Genomic DNA, 23,145 nt, shown 5'->3' on the forward strand with positions numbered 1-23,145 from the left:
GGTATAAATCTCAGAACCATTTATTTTTCACAGCCACGTGCCATGGAGGAAATTAGATTAGATTATTGCTTGATTAACGTTAAAGATCTATTAAAATTCTGTGGATAATTCCGAAGAATGAAAGATTCCTCACTGGGGTTTCAATATTCTAGAAATATAATCCCTCTCGCGGAATACGTTTTCGTCTGTTATTACTAAATTCTTTCCCTTTCTGATTGTGTTTTTCTGATGAAACATCGAACAAGACTCTTTTTGAACATGTTCCGGCACCCTGGAAAGAGATATGTAAACAAATGTATTAGATAATCAGGACAGATTTCGCCTCATTAGGTACAGAGAAAGTGCAAGTAGTCGATTACATCGAATTCACTTATCTGATCTTCATCTGACACAGTAAAATCGATGTCGTATAATATCTATTTTCACATTGATTAGTAGTAATAGTCTTATCTCCAAGGGCGAGATATTGAATTAGTACAGTGTGAATATCTCCAGTAAACGTCTAGAAAATGAGAGCAACGGTGTAAAACCTTCAACCCCTACACTTTATGATGTTGCTGAAGCTCTTCATCCTGTATTTCGGTTTAGTGAGATGTTACGACGAATTTAATTGGAATTTGAGCGTTTTAAACACGCCCAGCTTCGAAACTGACAACTGCCATCACAGAACTGAAGTTTGTAGAAAGGAAAAAGACGATTATTGTGATGTAGATATGTGTTCCGATGGAATGAATTGTACCATCAAAGTTGCAATCATTCTACCCAAATCTACGAATTACATCGTGAATTTGAACGAGGTTGGTATGAGGAACGACACATCACAGATGGTAACTCTGGAGATCTATAAAAATATCCGATTTCAAGTGATTATTTCATGATTCGATATTATTATTGATGTGATAAACACATTTTCTCGTTTCGGTTCTAATGATATTACTGAAATTATAGTTCTGGATCCTGGCCTCTCCATCCCTATTATTTTCATCGAGTCGAAAGTTATCGCTGAAGGTTCTTAGCCCTAAATTTTCCAAAAACCCCTTGGCTTATATATGCCAGATTTATTTTCTAAATAATCCTGATGTATAACATCCTCGATCTTTCGAAGTTTCTATTTGAATATAAGATAATGGTGAATTTAATGCTAATATACATGATGCCTAAATTCTTTAAAGGCTGTCAGCGTGCTTGAATCAGCAGTAAATGATGCAAGAAAACATAGTATTTTGCATGATGGAATTAAAATGGAATACAAAACTTTCGATGACAACTGTACCCAAGAATATGCCACGATCAAAGTGTTCCAAGCTACTGCAGTTTTTTGTGCGAATGTAATTTTTGGGCCGATATGCGATTATTGCCTTGGTAAGTATGTATTTTCGAGTAACGATTTTTTTTATCCATTCAATTAGATTGAAACAGAGTAGTATTTTTCGTATTTTAATATTATCGTGATACAAACTTTTTAGCGAGTGTTGGAAGGGTGGCAAAATATATTGGCAATTATGGAACGCCCGTCATAACACCCGGAGGGTTTAGCTTTGATTTCACGAAGAAAAAAACAACTTGCAAAGATGAATTCTACATGTTGGTGAATTCTGGTCCGGCAGATTTTGCATCATTTGCAGAGTTCTTTCATCTTATACTGGATAGGTAAATATTTAACAGAATAATTCAACGAAAAATATTTAGAAGAAGAACAGGAATTTATGACACTGACCTGGTTTTTTGCCCTTGTTGTGAGAAGTCAAAAATGTAACTCTTGAGAATTAACATCAAAGTCGGTCGAAGTTTATCTCCTATTCGATGAAATCTCGAACCCTATATTCCAGCCTTTCGGGAGAGTTTCGTTAAATTTATTGCAACAAATATATATCCGTGTCAGAGAAGAATTCTAATGAATTTCGTTGAGTTGATATCCGTTTCTTTGGAAGAAGCAAACGCGAAAATGAAACACCGATATATCAGTTCGAATTCTCACTTAGTTGAATGGAAAGGAGATAAATTTGGCTGGCATGTTGAAAAACGATATATCGCAGATAGGTGCGGAAATCGATATTGAGGAAGTAATCGAGTGTCGCTCGATTTTTTTCGAATTTGCACCTTCATTTGGTGAGAAATTTCGGTACGTTAATTTTCAATCTGGGATATATCGAGTGGATCCAACGTCTATCTCTCTCATGGACGCATCAGCTCGTTCCATTTCACCTTTCGTTAGAGTTTTGAATTTCGGAATAACTTTCAGTGCAGTATCTTTCCAACAGTGTTAAGAATTAGTTTTAGGATTAACATTTTCAGAATTTGTTCTCCTGAATTTCTTTCACTTGATGCATTTCTCAAAATGAATGCATTTTTCTAATATTGAATGATATTGTTTTGTTTCAAAAATTCGCAATAGTTGTGTAGATCTTCGTTACAGATACAAATGGGGAAAAATAGCTCTTATGTATGAGAAAACTGAACAGAACGAATTATCAGGCGACGATGGCTGTCAACTCTTGATGAAATCCATCATCATCGAACTCAGGGAAACTCCGCAACTGGACTTTTACGATGGAGATCTCGATCTTACACAGATGAACTATACGGAATTCTTCCAGAACATCGTCGGCGTCAAATATGGAAGTGGGTGACATAAATAAAATTAAAATGAATACTTTGAATCTATACAAGGGATTTCTCCAAAAATCCAAAACTTTAAAAATATTCTACTTCAATTCATTCCAAATCGATATTGAAGTTGAAAAATGTTTTAACCTGCTCTCTTCGTTCCGCAGAATGAGCTAGGAAACTTAGTTGTACATTCCAAGCGGGAAAAACGTGATTTAATTAATTATATCTTTTATCAGTTCAGAGCAGTCGAGTTTCCTCTATTCAATATACTGATTGTCTAGATGTAAATATGTGGGTGTATACCTGCATTGTTTACGAACTGAAATTTTAAGATCTGTGCAACATTCATTTTCTGACTCCTTTTCGAAGGCGCCTATATAGCAATGAATACATAATGTAAACTGAACTAGAATGAGGAAATGTTGAATTTCCAGTACATATTATTGAAATGAGAAGAAAACTCAATTCATATTCTTCTTCGAATTCATGAATAAGTAATAGCGTTGTCGCCCCGATATAGATTTCATGATTACGTAATGTTTTTTGAACGGGGCACTTGTCTTTGCCTAGCGGAAAACTCCTTAGCAGATGTACGAATTCGTGGAGTTTATTCAGGAAACTGCCATGCTAATCATAATATTCGTTCCTTTTTCCAGTTATTCTTATTTGCACCAATCAGCAGAAGGCTAGGAAGATAATCATGGAAGCCTATAAGCTGAATATGATGGAATTGGGAGAATACATATTCTTCAATTTCGAAATGTACAACGAGTAAGTTGAACGTAAAAAGAAAATAATGATTTGAATAATTTTTGGCTGTTACCGATTCCATTGATGCTACCTTTTTTCCAGTGCAGAATATCCAATGGAACCATGGTTCGAATCTAATGATACAGCTGAAAACAACGAAATAGCTAGGGCTGCTTACAGATCGATGTTCACATTCACTCCACTTATGCATACCAACTTTGATATGGTCAAAAACCAATCAAACAGAGGATCTATCTATATCGACGGTTTGTACGATGGGATGATGCTCTATAGCCAAGCATTGAACAGTTCTCTCTTGAATAAATACCGTTTTGGCGACATGAGAGAAGGGGTTAAAGGATACGAAATTTTCGAAAACATGATAGGGGTTTCTTATTCAGGTAAATAAATAAAAATATCCCATCAAACCTAGTCGGCTCTGATTTTGGAGTAAATGGAGGATGTGTTAAACTGAGGAAATTGTTTACCGCGTCTTCCTTTAAGTTTTCCTCTCTCAATGCTTCGTGTTCCGCCATAATTTTTTCACTTAGTATACTGATAATGATTGAGGTAATTAGAGTTACTTCATTACCATGTTTCTAGGAAGACATGGAACGGAGAGAACGAATTGTAATGGTCAGAGGATCAATCATTTCGCCTTGTTGAACGTGAACGAGACTGGCCAGTACGAGACTGTTGCAATATACGATGCGTCAAAAAAAAAGATCTCGAATTGGAACGTGAAATGGCCTTCGGGCGACGAAATACCATCAGACACTCCAAAATGTGGATATGATAAGTCACTATGCCCGCGTGAGTAAAATTTTTTTAATTCTCTGTATGTGGCTCTTTCATACCTTACAGGGAGCTTACTTAAGAACTCCACCTTTTTTATTCTGCCTTTCCAATAACAAAATTTACGCATCGTGTATAAATCACCAGATTCCTTTTACAGAAGTTGATCCTGTCAGCGTCCTGGCGTTGAGTTTGGTTTCGGTATTGTGCCTTGGAATTGTTCTTATTGGAGGGATTGCTTATAGGTAACGTCATGGAACGATCCTTTATGATTTTCATATAACGTTTATAATTGCAGACATTTCAAATTCAAAAAAGAAATCCATTCTTTGGCCTGGAAAATAAATTACGATGACATTGTTGTACCAGAAATGCCAAGATTCAGCTTTCAGTCCGCTTTCTCAATGAGAAAAGCAAGTTTGCTGGTGAGTGAAAATTTGTCGTTCTGTCAATCAAAAGTTAACTGAAAATTTCAGGGAATGTATTTGTGTTTCTTTGTGCTCGATGAAGCAGAATTATTGAACTCGACGGAATACGTATAAAACAACCTCAAATTTGAGGTGAAATCAATGAAAATTTCCATCAACTCGGTTATTTCTTCAAATCGCCTACGGATACTTCTGTTACACCACATTTAAGGGGTCGTGAATAGTGCATCCTACGGGAATTTGTTCCTTTCAAATTATCTATCCCTGGCTCTACTTGAAACTGATGAATAACTGCATAACAAGCTTCATTATAACTGCTGGGGAGTATTGATGGAATATGATGAATAGGTTTCATGTCTATTGGGTAGGAAAATGTTGATTTCATTATTCGCGAGGAGGTTTTCTTAGTTTTTTTATTGCTCCACATGTCTCAAAACGGAAATTGTAATTGTAATAGGTCTGATATCATACGTCTTTCGTGAATGGTGAGTAGAAGTTACACCGTTTAGGATTGAATGAATGTGTCCGACACTTCATAATCGGCCAAATTGAATTATTTACACTACAACGAGTTTCATAAACCTTGATACGTTCATAAAATTCGTTAATGAGAAGATCATGTAATTCGCAAGAAGTTATATACATACGTCGATTAATTGATTGTATGCAAGTGCAAAATTGTCCTAATTAATCGTACATATATTTCAATAAATTAACTCTGTACGCATTTCTGAGTTATGTACCAGATCGAATTGCATCGTGTATGACGGGAAAACTGTTTGGAATGCACCTGTTTAGCCACTGTAACTCAAAACACGAATGAAATGTTGGATTTCTTTGAAACTGCAAATTATGAATTGAAATTTACAATCTTCAATTAGATTCTTAAATATTTCGTTGAAATCATGCTTCATTTTAGGCTCTGGAAGGTATAAGCATAGCGGGGGAGCTATACGGCAAGGAAGGTTTCGTAATTTACAAGTCGCAAAAGGCCTACATGAAACGGTACAAAAACATCAAAATGGAGTTGAATAAATGTCATTTGAAGGAGCTGAAAGCCATGCACGACTTATCGAATGAAAACGTAGTAAAATTTTATGGCGGTTGCTTCGAGGATCCTAGACATAATTGTGTTTTATACGAATATTGTTCGAAGGGTACCCTCTACGATGTCATTCATGACGAGAATATCAGACTGAATGACTTATCTTTTCGCATATCACTTCTGATGGATATAGTCAGAGGGATGCTGTACCTACACTCGTCATCCCTGAAGTCACACGGCACGTTGAGCTCAACCCATTGTCTGGTCGACAATAGATTCAGCGTTAAAATATCTGATTACGGGCTCAGGAGTCTGGAAAATTATGCTGATGATAACAATTCGCAAGACGATACCCACCATTCATACTGGAAAAGTAAGTAAGTATTCCATTTTCCTCTGTTTCGTGAGTTTCGTCTAATGGAATTTTTTTTCCATCCCCATTTCTATATACCCCGAACGTAAATATAATAGGTAACATCGAGAGGAGAACACCTGAATTTTCTTGATAATTTTTGCTATGCAAGTTTCTAAGGCAAATATCAAAGAGCTGAAGAATACCAATCATGTCTTGAGCTTACTTCTTATGGGATTATCGATCGATTCCTGACTGATATGACTAAAATATTCCAAAAACTACTGGGTGTTTCAATCTCCATGTCACTTAATCTTGGGGGAACTCGGAAACTACTCTCATTAGAATAACTTGATTATTTTTACTAAACTATCAAAACCACCTTAACTTGAAATTGGAAAGCACACACTTGACTTCTTAGCAATAACGGTCTCGTAAGGAAATTATTCATAAACCGTATGAATGATTAATTTCAGGTCTTCTATGGACCGCTCCTGAGTTGCTCAGGGCTCCCAGAGAAAGAGGTACTCAACAGGGGGACATTTACTCCTTCTCCATAATAATGCATGAAATAGTGACGGGAAAGGAGCCCTTCTACCTGGAGGAAGATAATAATATTTCTGTGAGAGGTGAGATTAATGGTTTCTATTTGGGATAAGGTTATTTTCTTGAAGTTAATTTTACGTTGTATGAGTCAGCTACCACTGCAGTACAATTTCTTAGTTATCTTGGGGATATTTCCTTATATGACCATATAATTCTCACCAATGCGAGATCTTAAACCGATTTTATCTTCCGTATGCTTGTCGCAGGAGGTGGGATGGTGTCATTTGAATTCTTTTATAATTTTCATCACGTCGTTCGACTAAACGATGGCCTCGGCCACTAAAGCGATGAAGGATCGAGTAAGTAAAATGTTCCTATTTTTATGGATTTAGAGTGATCCACTTACAATATTTCCGTTCATCTGAATAAAATAACATCCTCTTTTCGTAGTGAACGGCTGTCACGCTCGAAGAAAAATCTAACTATGCTGTTGAAAAATCGATGTGCTTGCGCAAGCCGAAGGATTGTTTCCTATCTAACATCCATCGTGGTTTCCGTGTTAGCTTTTGCCCTCTTTCAGAAATTCCGTAATATCACTTATTCGATAAAACGAAAAACAACTTGAACAAGGCATTTGAAAATTATTTTTCTAATCTCGACTTTTGCATAGTTTCCTTTCAGATAATTCCGTATTCCTGAATTTTCAGAAGTTTGTTTTCCAACTAATTGGAAGTTGAGAAAACAAAGGGTCCCCTGAATTAAACTGTGGGCTTTGTACTCCAGAAATATGAAATATTATATACAGCGGGGTTGAAGGTTCCGACTTTAGGGACTGCATAAATGAATAAGCAAAATGAATCGCGTTTGTTACTTTCAGAGGTAGTTCTGCACTTTCGTTGTTTTTTTTTTTTTGAATAACACGTAAGTCAAGTACGAACAAGTCGAAAATATCTCTCAATTTTGATGATTAATTTCAGAAAATTCGATAATTCTAGGTTTGGATAAAATCTGATTCTAATTTCAAGAATATGTGGTTGATAATTAATTAACTTTGGTTTTTTGTTTCGAATAAAAAACAATAATGCCCTCTCTACCTATATCTATAAATTACATGGAATATTGAAACATCTCTCTGATCGGTAGTCCGACAAACTTCAGAAAGGCGAAATTCCTCCAGCTTATCACGGATAAACGTTGTCTCTTTCATCGTTCTCCTTTCATGTTGATAGCACATAAGATTTCTTTGAGATTTCCTTTTTAGTTGTAAGCTCGTCAGAAGCAACTTCATATTGGACGGAAAGATTTTTTTTCTCCCTCTTAATCTCGTTTTAACGAGGTTGTTTTCCGTAAAATATCAGTCTACCACTCACCACTCGTATCAGAAGGAACGGAAAAACTTTGGGATGGTCCAACCTCTTCGACATATATGTTAATCAAAGATAATAGAGTTACGTTAACTCTATAATTTGTGATGTTAAGATGTGGTACATTAGTACATTATAGTATCAAAGGCTCTTTGAAAGAGTTTTTGAAATTTTTGTATACATTACGTGTTCAAAAATTGCTTTCTGATAGTTGTCTGATCTTGGGCAATAAATAAAGAGCGCCACCTTCCCCCTGCTCAACCAGAATCGACATGTTTTTCTCTAGAGAAGTCACTGGCCTGAAACGGCCTTATCATCCGTTCTGTTGAGCATTAGACATCTCCACCATATTATTATCCCTTCGTAGCGATAGAAACGGACAAATAATGAGCAAATTGGTGCAGAACAAGCGTGGAATTCGAGAAGGTCGATCGGACTTTCCGAATAGACGATTCATATTTTCTTCGCTTTCCACATTTATCTACTTGGTTCCATTTTCTCTAGGCAATTACAGCCCTTCGAATTATCCTTCTCCTAATTCTAGCGGTGAATTATGGATTTCACACTTTTCCTATACCTACCTTCGCGAATCTTCTTATCCGCTCTAGAAGTTGCACAAGTTCTCAACGTACGAAAAATTTCATCAATTTTCTAGTTCTCCCAGAATCCAATTGAGAATATCCCGTAATTTGCGGTCAAGGCTTCAAGAGTATCCTATTTTAAAAACACTGTTGTCGTTCCAGTTAAATGGGTCAATTCTCTCAATAATTATCCGGGAAAACAAACGATTTTGATATCCGACAAGTTCATTAATTCTGAGATCAACCGATTTCACTTGAGCCCACAGCTCGAAGCCCAATCATATTTTGATTACAAGCATATAATATGATCGCTGAGAGTCGCGGTTTTACTTTCCTCTTCTTCTTTTTTACTGGCTGCTCCGTTGATTACTGATCGTATTTTGTTTTACAAAACACAAACTCGTTCGATTTGGGGTATACAAAGTGTCTAGAAACTAGATTCCCCTCAGTCCCCGCCCGTGGTGCCCAGAAACGTAAGTCGGTGTTGAAAAAAATCGTTATTTTGAACAAAAAAGTGCTCGATAGCTCTTCCATGAGGTGTTTCAGGATTTTCTATTGATTCCGGATTCCGTGAAAGCCTGTATAATTGAGCTTTCAAACATGAAGGTTGCAGTGGAGAAATTTCACTGGCTAGCCAGTCTAGAATTGAGAAATTCTTATGATAAGCTCCAATCTCCGCTAATTCTACAGAAAATGGAACAAGCTTATTTATTCAGGATTGAGAGAGAGATTCCTCTGAAATAATTGAATATCGAATAGGATTTGAGACGCGTGTACTGCTGAAAAATTACCAATAAATTCATCGTGATAAATAAGATGACATAATGTCGATATATGAGAATAAAATTTCCATATACGGGAAATGAGATGCTTTGAAGTTTTCAATCTATACGTACTACTAAGTACAGTATTGGTCAGTTTACAATTACGTCGCAATTGCATGCCTACCGTTGCGTATGATTTGCCTAATTGGACAAGTCTCCGTTTAATTGAATTCTGACTGTGAACCATTTGATCGGTTGATGATCTATGATTATCTAGGGATTAAGGGTGTACTAACAACAGACTTAGACGTTTTGTAAATGAAGATAATTCCCATTCGGAAAAAAAGTAACCGTAATATTTTCCTACGATGGACGAATGAACCGAATTTGCTGTTCTTAATCAGAACCTTAGTTCAACTCTAAAAAAAATGTGTGTTCGTTCCTCCGGTGTATTTTCCAAACAGAAATTTGATTACCAATTCAGTGATCGAATTTGCGGAGAATGAACAAGCGTAAATCAACATACGAGAAAGAGTAAATTGAAAGGGAACACCAGTTAATCCGATATTGATGAATGAGATGAATTAACCACTGTTTTTGCCTGAAAATTCTAATTATCGTAACCTATCTTAATGGGTCACCTAACACTAGGTGAAAGTTGGAATATTTTGACCATTTTCGTCATTTTCAAATGTAGGTTGTCGTCTGTTGGCTTTTTTATAACGTCGCGTTAAACAAGGGGACATTTCGGAGAGTTCGATCCTTGAGTATTGTTGAATACTCAGTGGTTCGATAGATGTCCAATAATGGCTTTGAGAGAAGTCAGTTTACGTTATGCTTGTCAAGCATACTTTCGAGATGGATAGAGGATGAGGATCCATTATTAACAGACAATGGCCCATTTATATACGTATGCATATCGCAGAATATACTAAGAGTGGGTTCATGCAGCGTTGTTTAGAACCAAGACCTTAGAAAGGATCGGAACTAATGGGCAGATGGTGATCAGTATGAAAGCAATCCACAAAGCTTTGGGCACGATCCTGTATGGGGAATGTATGATTGTTGTGGAAAGCACAGAGGAAAACTGAGTCCTCTATTTTGTGTGGAAAGGCATTTGAACCACACTGTTGAAATTATAGTGTGGTGTCTTATGGTTGCATGCTTCATTTGCTTTTATTAAGAGGTAATATGAACGCATATGGCTACAACATGCTGAAAGTAGTAACAGCTTTTATTTTATCTTAACTGCTGACCTTCTGCTGTCCAATTCTTCCCTGGACTACTTTGTTTGACCGAGGTGATTTGACAACCGTCAGTGTCGATATGCGAGGTACAAAAAAATCGCTCGATTTATACAAAATTATTTTCCATGCACGATACATCGGGTGGACGGGTCGGAAAATGTGAAGCAATTTTCGCTCAGAATAGAAGTGTATTAATTTTTTATAATGAATAGGGCCTGCGATTGGTACGCGCGTATATGGAGGAGGCCAAATATTTGAGCCGTACTACGGCAACATTGGAAACATATTCGCTTCCAGTTCAGTCGACGGTTCAGTCTTCGTTCACCCTTCTGTGCGCTAGGGCGGCTCTCCCTCATCTCCTCGAGTTTCGGGAGCAATGCTCTGAGCTTGTCGTGCCATGTCTTCAGTTAGCCCCATATCTCTGTGCCTTCCTTCCGACACTTCAGGGGGGAAGGATGTGGGAACTTCAGCGTCTCCCAGAAGGGCCGTCAGCCCTTTATTGGAAGTTCGAAGACCTCACTGCACCCTGAATTGCGACAACTGTAATGCAATTTTGGAGGAAAGATTCAAGCACATAAGTAATGTTCACTAATATTCGAATGCATGAAAATTTTCATTTCGTTTAGATTGAGGTTAGATGTGTACCTGTAGCACGTGCTTATGCTGCATTGTCGCACGTATCCAACAGCCAATCATGATGGATGAAGCGTGCTACGAAGCGTTTTCATGTAAGAAACGTTCGCAACAGTACAAATATTCGTTGAATCTTTTTTTTCAGTTACCAACTTGCTTTTTTATTGTTTGCGCACTTCCAAATCGTTCAACTCGTTGGTGATGAAATTTAAATTTCTCATAACAGTGAAATTTAGCTTCTTTCCAACAAATCTGAAACTCTCGGGTGGTGCAGTGGCAAAGTCTGCCAAATAACATTCAAGTTTCAAGAATCCAATGGATTAATTGGAATGAGAGAACTCTGGCAATTGTTGGGTGAAAAAAATACAACTTGTGATCATTTTTCTTGATTGAATGAATGTAATATTATTCTACAATTCCAATTCCTCCATCTTATTACGAAAATCAACAACAATGAACCTTTGGAATCGAGCATCGGGGATAGAATTTTCACCTCACCTGAAATTTCGAATTTTTTGTTTTGAGACATATAAATTTCAGAAAACGAATTGAAAAAACGGCTATCTGTCGGAAAATATTGATGGAATATTTTCAAAAATGTTACTTACTACTGATATCTCGAAATTTGATGAATGTATGGACAATACTTTTCTGGAGTCTAGCTAAAGTAGTTTTCAAGTAATGGAATTTCGAATTTTTGGTAGAAGTATGATTATGAAAATAAGAATTCTCATGAAATTCACGAACCTTCTCACAATATCGCGCGAATTCAATCGTGAAACCGCTCGGGATGTTACAAAATGGTGAAGGAGTCACTGAACTTCACAAACATCTTTAGTTCATATGATGATACTGAACGCATTTTCGATAATTAATTCTATGTTAAATTTCTATCGTATACAGAACTCTGGAAAATAAAAGGAGAACAAATTTTCCGATTCGTTTTTATTCCTTGTGATTCGAAAACGGTGTGTAGTTCGTATTTTCCAGAATTTAGAAATACCATAAATTCATATGAAATTTCGATAATTGAGCAGTGACATGATACCGAATAAACATTCTAAAGCTTCCATTCTAAATTAAAGCATGACATCCTACGCCCGACAAAGTTTACAACAATAACAACGAAGTGTAGAAATCTAAATTGATAAGTGAACTGCAGGAAACGTGCAGTTTACAACAATCCCGTTTTCCAGATATCTCGACTGACTGAATATGCGGCTTCTCAGTTCTCGCATCAGTTTTTCCCAGTAGGTATCTCTGTCGAAGACAATGCCGATATCCGTCATTATACAGGCATCGGAGATCGTTCTGTGGGTTCACTCGTATATAAGCCCCGCTCAGAAATCTAATTTTCATGAAATTTGAATCATAGAACTTCGACAAAGACGTCACGCTGCCTATGTCAGAAGGAAATCAATATTTGAAACCCTTCATCTCATCTAATTTTCATCCTTCCTGAGGACTCAGGCTCCCTTCGTGCTGCCTGAGAGATCATCAAGTTCATAAATCGGGCAATTTCTTGATGGAATAAGATGCCGAACTCATAATCGCAAAGGAGAATTAATGAATTCATATGTATACAATATGAATTATTTTAAGAAATTATTGATCAGTTGTTCTTGCTATCGATCGAACGTTGTAATTTCCTAATTTGCACAGAAATTTTTAAGCGACGCATTCGCCAGTTTGCAACCCAGAAGCAACAATATCCTGAGTTTTTCGATAATAAATAATCTTCACTAACTATAAATGCATCAATCCTCTTAGAAGGTTTAGGACCGAAGCTAATTAGATCGAATAAAGTCGAGTCAGATGTCGACTGTCCGAATAAACCGTATTAACTCGGAATAAACAAAATATATGAGAATTTGTGTTCTAATTGAGTGCTCCTAAGTCTGATCGCCTCCCACAGTCTCCAATGACATAACTGAATTATCCCAAAGGATGCTGCTTCTTGATATTCATTTATCAGAAGTTCAAAAACTACACGTGAAATTCTGTTTATAACTTTGTTTTGTTCACTAACATTAGTTGAAATTTTCATTTTATTCTTCCAACGTCGTAAAACAGTAGTTTCCACCCTAATCTACCATGAGGATTCTACGTATCAGAAAGCCTTCTGTATATTCCCATGGAATACCATACAAATCGCATCGGTAATCAAATTGTAATTCTCATGCAAATGCTGAGTTAAATATAATGAGAATTCGATTGAACATACCCTATACGTCAATCTGGGTATCAAGAAAGATCCTCTCGATATTTCAATCTATATCCCTTCACCCTTCATGCATCGAGTCCAATGACTGTATTGAATTCATAAAAAATGTAGCGATTGAAACTTCCCATTTTATGAACTTGATTGATCGATGCTGATTGGTATTCGTTTTCTGATTGCACGAACTTTATGACGTTAATTGTAAAAAATGCATAGTGATCGACTTTTTGAACTCGATAGTTCAACACTTGGGAAGAAAAGTGCGATTGTACTTTTGGTCCTTTTTTGAGCTGAAGCACGATTTCGTAAAATCTTTTTCAAAATTGTATTTTCGTTTGCCGAATGATCATATCAGATTACACAAATACAAATTCGAGGAATGAATTTTCATTTCGAGTAAACCCTGGTACGATTTGCGAAAGACGAAATAGGTAGTTGAATTGAAAATGCGAGGTTGTTCTTGCACGAAATTATTTTTGCTTGGTGCGATGCAGCGATGATGAATATTTGAAAACTAGTTAGGTAATACGATTACACCCCGACCGTATAATTACTGGGATCGAATGCAATATGTAGTTCGCCCCATAGGAACGTTAATAATTCCCACATTTCTCACTAAATTCAAGTTGTTGAGTAATTCGTAATCATGTAATCTCCATACCATTACCTTAGGAATGGTTCGAACTCTGGAACAAAACATTGACTTTAAACTGAACCTTTATTGGGATCACGAAACGTTCTGCTCATTCCAATCACATTTTATTCCTTGAATATGAATTTTTGCACATTTTTTCCTGGCGTGATTCGTACGACATATCAGTTCCTTCTTTTCATTGATTTCGAGAAAGAAACAGTACACAGAGCAGGTTCATCCCCTCGTTTACATTCATTTTGTGACAGAGGTGAGAAATTCCCATCATTATTCTCTGGAGAAATCATTGAACATCGCTTCCTCACTTAACATGATTCATGAAAATTTTGCATTGTTTGTGATGTGATGTTCCAGCAAGTGCTTTAATCAAAAGGAGTTCTTTTGAAAAGGATAATGGGATTCACGTCAGCAGCAGGAGAAATTCTTTCGTTGGAACAATATACATTCGCGGAATGTCGCAGGAACACGTGATAGCATTAACTTTGGAATTTTCCGCTTCCCAAGAAATTTTTCCGACACTTTATTCTCAGCTTTTGTGAGAATGGGAAATAGCCTCTGATGAAGTCTTAAAAGTATGAATAAGAGAGTACGGTTATCAAATGAATTTGCATGACTGGAATTCGAGTCGAAACTCATCAGGGGATCATTTGTTCTGCACGCATTCCTAACATAAATATTCTATTGGCTCTCATTGAAATTCTTGCCTTTGAAGGCATATTTTTTTTTTAATCTCAATGTCCTTTTTTGTTCTTGTGTAATCTATTATCGTTTTTTCCATGTTCAATAAGATAATTCTGGTAATTTCAGATCAGAATATTCTTCACATACTCAAACAAGAGTCGAGAATTCAGTCTTCGTTATATTATGATAATTCTGATTAGCACTTATTTTCGATGTCGTTTCAACAAAGCGACTGTGGTGTGGTAATATCTGTCGGAAAAATGAATGTGCTAATAGCCTAAATGAAAGTAATTACGAATAATGTGAGAGATAATGTTAAGTATTCATGGTGATTTCTGGCGCCGAATATTCACGAAACGACGCTGAACAGTGATTTATAGATTTTATGGGCTCGTAAATCTGGATCATTATAATGTGTTATACACTTAAAAAACACTCATTACACTACTTTGCTAAAAATTTTCATCTCATACTCACGCTTTCTTTGTTAGATGTTCAAAAAAGTTTTGCTCACATTTAAAATATTGAGAGTCGTTTCTTGGAATGAAAATATAAGTGCCATCGTTCGTTCCACTGAATTTCATTTCGATAACTCAATTTCATGATTTTTAGAAATCGTTGAGAATGTACGCAAGGGTTCAAGCAGCAACAATAATGGAGAACTTTTAAGACCATCTCTGGAGAGTGCCCAGTGTGACGATGAAGTTGCACAGTTGATGAGGAAATGTTGGAATGAGGACCCTGGAGATAGACCAAACTTCACTAATATCAAAAATAGACTGAAAACGATGAACAAGTGAGTGAATATCTGCACGTGTTACTTTCTCTGTTCTCTTAGAGAATCGCTCAGGACAATATTTAGCAATTTATGTTTTCCACGTCAAGAGACGCGTGACATTCCATCTTGATATTCTTTCCTGATTCTAATATCCACCTGAAAATAACCGAGGAAGCTTTCTGTCATTCCAAAAACAACTCGATATCTGAATTTAAGGAAAAGTTGTTTATCTCGAATGTGAAAAAAATTACCTATCGACTATTGATTTGACTACACTAGGCTGAATTTGATCTAAGGGAAAACATGATAGATATCCCTCATTTCAAATCATCCACATCGAATTTCTCCATTTCATTCCATAGTTATAGCTGCGCTCTCCTGAAATAAGCAATAATTCTTACAAATTAATTTTAACTTTATTATAGACAAACGCCGAATATCAATAACCATTTCACCAAATATCCAGTTGGAATTCGATAACGCCTAAAATTCGATGTGCAACATCAAATTTCAGTTTTAATTGAGGAAAAATGAACGTTTTTCATTCAGTAATAATCAAACATTATTATTCCGTTCGAAATAGAAAATGGTGGTTATGTGAAAACGAAAATGACTTTGGGGAAAATTCCAGTTCAGTTGATTCCATCTATCAATATAAATCGAAATCGATTCGGGATAGCGTTTCGAAAAACCCTCGAAATTCCTCGGATTCCAATTTGAGGTACATCCAATCGGATAATTTATTTTGCTCTGCCGCTGTACGTTTGCCTTTTTGCTCTTGTTCTTCTCTATTTCTATTTTTTTTTTATTTATCAGGTATATTCAATTGGTACATGCACGTCATTCGATTTTCTACCAGATATCATAGGTCACATATGTGTATGTGACAGTTTAATTGCTCTAGAAGATCGGTTAATATGTATGTCAAACAAAATGCGCTCTTTATTCCAGGGATTGCGACGGCAATTTTGTGAATAACCTTCTGCAGCGCATGGAACAATATGCCAATAATTTGGAGGTGCTCGTCGAAGAACGTACCGTAGACTATATGGAGGAAAAAAGACGATGCGAGGAGGTGCTCTATCAGTTGCTACCAAAAAGTGTAGCACAACAACTTATTACTGGTCACGAAGTACAGGCCGAGAATTTCGACAGTGTTACCATCTACTTCAGCGATATCGTTGGCTTCACTACGTTGGCAGCTCAAAGTACCCCCTTTGAACTTGTCGAATTCCTCAACGATTTGTACACTTGTTTCGATTCCATCATCGAGAATTTTGACGTTTACAAGGTACGGTCCTATTGCTTCGAATAAATCATTTCGCCGGGCCTACTCATCTTTTTATCGATCGGTGACAATGGTGTCGACTTGTTTTTTTCAGGTTGAGACAATCGGAGATGCTTACATGGTGGTTTCCGGCTTGCCGGAGCGTAACGGCAACAATCACGCCCGTGAAATAGCCAGAATGTCGCTCGCGATGCTGGACGAAGTCCGCAAGTTTAAGATAAAGCATCGTCCGAACGATCAGCTCAGGCTTAGAATTGGCCTGCATTCCGGGCCTTGTGCTGCCGGCGTGGTTGGACTCAAGATGCCGAGATACTGTCTCTTCGGCGACACGGTTTGCACAGCGTCCAGGATGGAATCGACAGGGGAACCCTCGAAAATTCACGTCAGCCATGTCACGAAGGCGATTCTGGATTATTTCAATACCTTCGATCTGGTTTGCAGGGGGAAGGTTGAAATGAAGGTCAGTATGTGAAAGTTTACATCATCAGCGCAATTTCTAAGAATGACTGCTTTTTTTTTGAAAATCCGGTCCAAAACTAACATAAATTTAATTCAACGTTCGTCTATCAAGGAGTTACACGGTGAACCATTGGAGGTAATCTAGATTCAGATTGGAAAAGCTTTGTAAAATCAATATTCCGGGTTGTTTTCATAGCCGATTCATTTAATGGTCTATTTCGTGCACCATTAGACTGGATTCACTTCGATTTTGAGTGATTAGAAATACATATGTAGGGTGGTATGAAACGGTGAATACAAGCCTGATGTATTTCTGGTACTGAAGATTGTTTTGGTTCATTATTTCGAAAAATAAACCTTTACAATCGATCCCAAAATATATCCTCCACTTTATCCAAATCGAGAAATGAATGAAAGGCCAGAAATTGCTACATCGACAGCCAAACCAAACATTCTTGCTCCGTTGGTGGAGTTGCCCGAACCACGCAAGCGAAATCATGACTGGTGCTCCCTACCGAACATAATGAAATGCGAGCACTCGAGGGAAAACTTTACAATAGTAAATAATACAGACTAATGAATCTGTTCCACCGAACTACGTACGTTCTCCCGAAATAATCTTGTCTCGGTGAAAAACAGTCCTAATTTTTCGGGGTGGCTGAGAAGATTCAATTTAGGCGTGAAAGCGATGGTTGCCGGACTTGTGCGGAAGTTTCATCGAACTTCCCGTTATTGATATTGAACTTTCTGCTAGAGCCGCAGATTTCGTTGATATTTCAAGAAGTTCCGACGTTTCCACTATCACCGAAATTCATTACTTCATGAGTTCATGCTGATGTAGGGTTCCGCTTTAGGACGAAACCGGCATGCGTTAATAAAACAATTAGTACGGAAAGATGAATCCGCGAAGTTCGTGTGTTGAAATTTGGAATTCCTTTGAATGCACGAACATACACGGCAGATATCAGTAGAAATTGTGGTTGATGTCGAATACCGCATACCTTGCCGGAGAATGGCGAATAATTAAAAAAAAATTAGACATAACAAATTAAATCTTATGAAAATTTAAACTCAGTTTCCGATGAGATCAATTTTCAAAGTATTTTAGCCACTTAATCGTGAAAAACATCTTCGAAAGAAAGAGTAGGTTTCCGGTAAATCCATCATCAGAAATTATCAGCATGTTTCGAATTTATAGAAGCTTAAACTAATGGCATTCAATGCCTTGCTCAACCCACAAATCACGTATACCAGCTAAGAAGGAATGTATGCATAACATGTGAACAAACATGCCACCGAAGGCAACAGACGTTGATATTCCTTTAATTTAATTTTTAGCTAGCTGCCGGCATATCTTCTCCTCATAGCAGACTCTATAATCTTCATTTGGATTAAATGTGCCTTAACTGCCACGGTTGACGTCAATGAAATCAGAACAATGTGGTAGAGAGATAGAATTATTATGTCTCGAACTAATTGACATGTTAGTTAATGCTTCAGTCATTCTCTCGACTCGGTAGATACCCATTAAGAATTAAATTTTGAATTCAAATATACAAAATTCCGCGTTGATTCCGACCGATCCTCTTTTCAATGGAAAAAACAAGGTTGATCTTTTTACGAATCTGTTCGTTTCATCTCATAATCCTATTAAATGTGGAACAGTTTACCCTGCCTTTATAGTGACTAGTTTGATAATCGATTTTCACAAACGCTCTTTCCAGTCTGAAATTGGAACACTACATGCATATGTTCTTCTTCGCAGGGTAAAGGTACAATGGTGACCTACTGGCTAGTGGGTGAAAAATCTAGGGAACAACAATTTCCACTGAAGAAATCTTCTTCTGACCCTGATTTCTTGAATCGACCCAACAGTATTAAAGATATAAGAAACGTGGCGGACCTGGAAATACATGATGATGGACCTAGTGTTCCACTTCTATCCAGCCACGATGCCTCTCACGTTTGAATATTTAGCAAAAAACCTATAACCACCTCAAAATCAGATTGGTAAGGGAAGTTAATTTATCGCATATGCCATTAACTGGTTTTGTAGCAATCCAATTTTGAATTGGATTGTTTTCAAATTATTTTTCAGCTCATTGGATGTGAAGAAAAGCAACAACTATTATTTCAACTTGGATCATCTGGCTATTTTTCTAATGTTCTGAGTATAACAATAACTGATCTTTTTTTCACAGATGTATGATCCTGGCAAACCTGCTGTTATGTGTTGATAGCATAAGAAAGCTGATAATTGTTACCTAAACGTCAATGGGAACAACTGTATCCTTAGTCATCGATCATCATACGATTTCAAGGGAAATTTCACCTGCATTATTTGTTCCAACCTAGTCTTAATCTAGAGTCGAAACAAATAAAAACTATTTTCCTCGAAATCTAATTAGTTGAAGTGTTGTTGAAGACCCTTAATGGACCATTTTTATAAATTTTCTTCAATTTTTCATTCACACCAGAGAAAATTTGGCACTCTTCGGAGCTCGGTTAGATAACTTTCCTTTTTATTTCATATGACAGGATTTCTCGAATCCTCATCATCAGAGAAAAGATATTCATTAGAATTGTAGGAAAATTCGCCTTACCCATAGAAACAGATTAACCTTTCGATTCTATTGATTTCTTGAACGCCATATTACTTGACCCAATATATGCCATATGCTACTGTTTTGTTGAGTATATTCAAACTGATAGTTGTGTAAATGTACCAAGATCTACATAAATGTTAACTTATTTCTTGTTATATTATATTAAACAATGATGTCATCATTTGGAAAAATACAGCGTTTTGTATGTTCGCCCATTCTGCTGTGAAAATGATGTATCATAAGTCATTTTCTTCACGAGAAAAACGAACAATAACGAAAATTTGAATCCTTTCGTTTATTGATTTTTTCATCATTCGATTATAAATTTTATGATATGTTGATAGATATAAAATAATTTTATTCAGAAGAATGTAATTTCAAAAACTAATAAAGATATACGATTCAAACTCATTCATTCTGCTATGGTATTCTTGATGATCCATGGTAGATAGTTTGCGACCTTGGTGTAAACTCCTGGACTTCCTTTAGCTGCACACCCGACACCCCAAGAGACAATTCCAATAATAACCCATCTTCCATTTTCCAGCCTATAATTCAAGGGTCCACCAGAATCACCCTAGATCAAATACATTTTTCTTCAGAAACGAACGGCCATTCGAAACGTCGTATTCATACTTACGGTACATGAATCTTTTCCTCCCTCATAGGCAGCGGCGCAGATATTATTTTCGGTGACAGCCTCTAAAAATGCATCAACACATTCCTTATGGGTCCAAAGTGGCACGGTTACCTCGAGAAGAACAGGGCTCAGTTCCCCTTCGTAAGACTGCCTTCCCCAACCAGCTACTACCGCATTTTTTCCCTCGTATGTTAGGTCTCTTGGAGGAAGACATATTGGCCAAATGTAAGTATTGAAACTAGTCGGTCGATCCAACTTCAGTATAGCTATGTCATTGGTATAACTTGCCAGTATGAATTCCTCATGCATAATTATTTTTTTTACAGCAAAATCTGCAGTTCTGGTCTCATTTTTCGTTCTGAAGTTGTACTCTCCAAGTCGTACGCGAATTTCGTGCTCTTTCAGTCTGGAAAAATCATTTCGAGATGTATGAGTCAACTCTCTTTCGAATTTCAAGCGCAGCCTTACCCTTCGGTACAATGTGAGGCAGTTAATATATGTTGATCGGTTATTAGCGATCCTCCGCATATTTGCTGTCCACTCGGATCTCCTGGCATGTAGATGGCAGCGAGCCAAGGCCATTCTGGCACTGAAGCACGTTGGACTGGGTGTTCTCCAACTATTCTTCTGTCCCCCGGAATGCCGCAGCCTGAATCGAACATTTTATAATGCTCTGTTTACGTGTTTTTCGAATGAAATGGTCGTTTATATTATGATATTTTCTCAATTCGAGAAGAAATCAGTTTTAACAAAAAAATGCCATGAAAGGGGCAGACAAGGAGACGGAGACAACGGTTATGGATATAATTCCGATGATTAGATATCATTCAGACCAATTTGATGATTTTGAATGCCAGTGGCAGAAAAGTGTTGAAAGAAAACTAAATATAAGGAGGAAAAACAAGCGGAAAGAGGGAAAGCAGAAGATACAAGAGAAGAGAAAGAAAGAGAAGTGCTGATTTGAAATGGATTAAAATTAACCATTTCAACTGAGATAATGCAATGTGCTACTAAAATAAAGTATATATTCAACTTCACCTGTGGTATTTTCATTTTCATAGTCATCTCCACCGCCTGGTAAATCCTGTATAATTTGAGATCCTTCGTAACCCTTCAAAGCAATATCGTCGGGGCAGCAAACACCAACATGCCTAAAATTTGAACAATGTTTCGCTAGCCGGACTTTTCATAATTTTACGTCACTCACGTTTTTTCTATAACACAAAGATAGTTCAGAACATTAGGTGCGTTGCTCAGGACCTTCATCGGACAGAAATCTATATGTTTACAGTGTCCTTTAGCATCACCAATAGCTACACATTCTTGATACCTTCTATTTAGCTAAATTAAGAATATTCGTCAGCTTTTTTCGTATGATGTACCTGGTATAAAGACGGGGACATACCTTATATGTTTTACTCAAGCCCAAATATCTCTTCCTTCTAACATAATCTCTGTTTATGATTTCGTCGTCGTTCAGCACTGGTTTAGGTCGATTTATAAGAATACGATCATCATCTATTTTCGAACCTGCAGAAAATTTTATTTAATCAAGAAAAGGAGTATTTCATTGGTATCTCCCAAAAATTCAAACTGAAATATCCCTGGCTTTTTCTCGAAATTCATCACGGTGACTATTTCACTTTATAATTTTGCCAGAAAATTTTGGATGTCGTAGAATTTTTTCGATAATAGAAGCTTTATTTTGAGCAATTCTTCTCACCTGGCCTTATTGAAATTCCCAAAGTACAATAGAAAAACAAGAATGTCGCGAAAGTTGTCAGCCAAAAATTCATGTTGAACACTAGATTGTTCTCACATCAATGTGACGCGAAAGTCGCAGCGAATATTACTCACATATAATCTTTTACGGGGGCGACAATATCTTCGCTAAATTATCTATTCTAATGGAGTCAAATTATAACAATCGAAAACCCACGAAAATTGGTATCACCAGGACAGACTTTGATAATTTTCAGTTAATTTGGGAGCATTATATGAATTTTTTATCTATTTTTCTCGGGGACAGTCAAAACATTTCGATTGTTTCATCTAGTCTTTCGATCGGAATAATTAAAAACTTGGTAATTTGTCCCAAGGATCATTATCCATTATCCTAGTTAAGTTCGCTTCTCGTTTACACATAGTTACCGTGGAAAAAAACTTGCCCTGAAACTTCCGTTTGAAATTGAGATTGAGAAATATTTCCGATAAAATATATGAACATTTGGCAATAATTAGAAGTAATCGCCTGAAGATATGAGCAAATTTGCAACGGGTTCACTTCATACAATGTTGCAGACTAGGACGATATGTATCTTTCATTGACTAAAATTGATGAATGAATATAATCGTAATGCGGGTCAAAGTTGAATCGATTTAAGCAGTTTTATTGATTAATCAATCAGTTAGATTGATTTTTAATTATCATATCCGCTATTATCCATGTTCGTTTCCATGTTATGTCATCATTAACACTCATTTGGGGAATTTTCGTTTCCCCTCGAAATAATACAAAGCGTATGGTGAAGAATTAATTCACATGAGGGAAGGCCAAGAATCTTGTCAATAATAATTAGTAGTACGAATTGTGTGCTCAAAAGAAACATATATTCTCATGGATTTTCTGCTTATTATTATTCTTATATTTGATACAGAGTTGAGCACTCAACTATAAAACTCTGAATATATGATCGTTTTATTTT

At 36.7% G+C, this 23,145-nt stretch overlaps 2 protein-coding genes across 5 annotated transcripts; one reads left to right on the top strand and one right to left on the bottom strand.

The window, feature by feature from the left end:
* The first annotated feature begins 386 nt into the window (after positions 1 to 386).
* LOC123321763 (atrial natriuretic peptide receptor 1-like) lies at positions 387 to 20,211 on the top strand. Of its 4 annotated transcripts, none has more exons than XM_044909508.1 (16): positions 392 to 827; positions 1,173 to 1,362; positions 1,467 to 1,650; positions 2,417 to 2,622; positions 3,267 to 3,381; positions 3,463 to 3,761; positions 3,964 to 4,173; positions 4,316 to 4,400; positions 4,454 to 4,580; positions 5,503 to 6,001; positions 6,457 to 6,609; positions 15,282 to 15,465; positions 16,399 to 16,738; positions 16,830 to 17,195; positions 18,960 to 19,204; positions 19,396 to 20,211. In XM_044909508.1, exons 1-15 carry the CDS (start codon positions 549 to 551, stop codon positions 19,161 to 19,163), a joined length of 3,441 nt encoding a protein of 1,146 aa, XP_044765443.1. In that variant the 5' UTR covers positions 392 to 548; the 3' UTR covers positions 19,164 to 19,204; positions 19,396 to 20,211. The 4 variants fall into 4 exon arrangements, with proteins under 4 accessions (XP_044765445.1, XP_044765443.1, XP_044765444.1 ...); XM_044909509.1 differs by having other exon boundaries at positions 395 to 797; XM_044909510.1 differs by lacking the exon at positions 6,457 to 6,609 and having other exon boundaries at positions 387 to 827.
* On the bottom strand, positions 20,077 to 22,324 carry LOC123321776 (trypsin-1-like). Its single transcript, XM_044909536.1, has 7 exons — positions 22,164 to 22,324; positions 21,846 to 21,970; positions 21,648 to 21,781; positions 21,479 to 21,591; positions 20,909 to 21,089; positions 20,441 to 20,846; positions 20,077 to 20,377 (listed from the first exon to the last, which is right to left on the bottom strand). Exons 1-7 carry the CDS (start codon positions 22,234 to 22,236, stop codon positions 20,213 to 20,215), a joined length of 1,197 nt encoding a protein of 398 aa, XP_044765471.1. The 5' UTR covers positions 22,237 to 22,324; the 3' UTR covers positions 20,077 to 20,212.
* Between the last annotated feature and the right edge of the window lie 821 nt (positions 22,325 to 23,145).

This window comes from Coccinella septempunctata, chromosome X (genome assembly GCF_907165205.1).
Source record: "Coccinella septempunctata chromosome X, icCocSept1.1, whole genome shotgun sequence".
In the NCBI taxonomy this organism is placed as follows: domain Eukaryota; kingdom Metazoa; phylum Arthropoda; class Insecta; order Coleoptera; family Coccinellidae; genus Coccinella; species Coccinella septempunctata.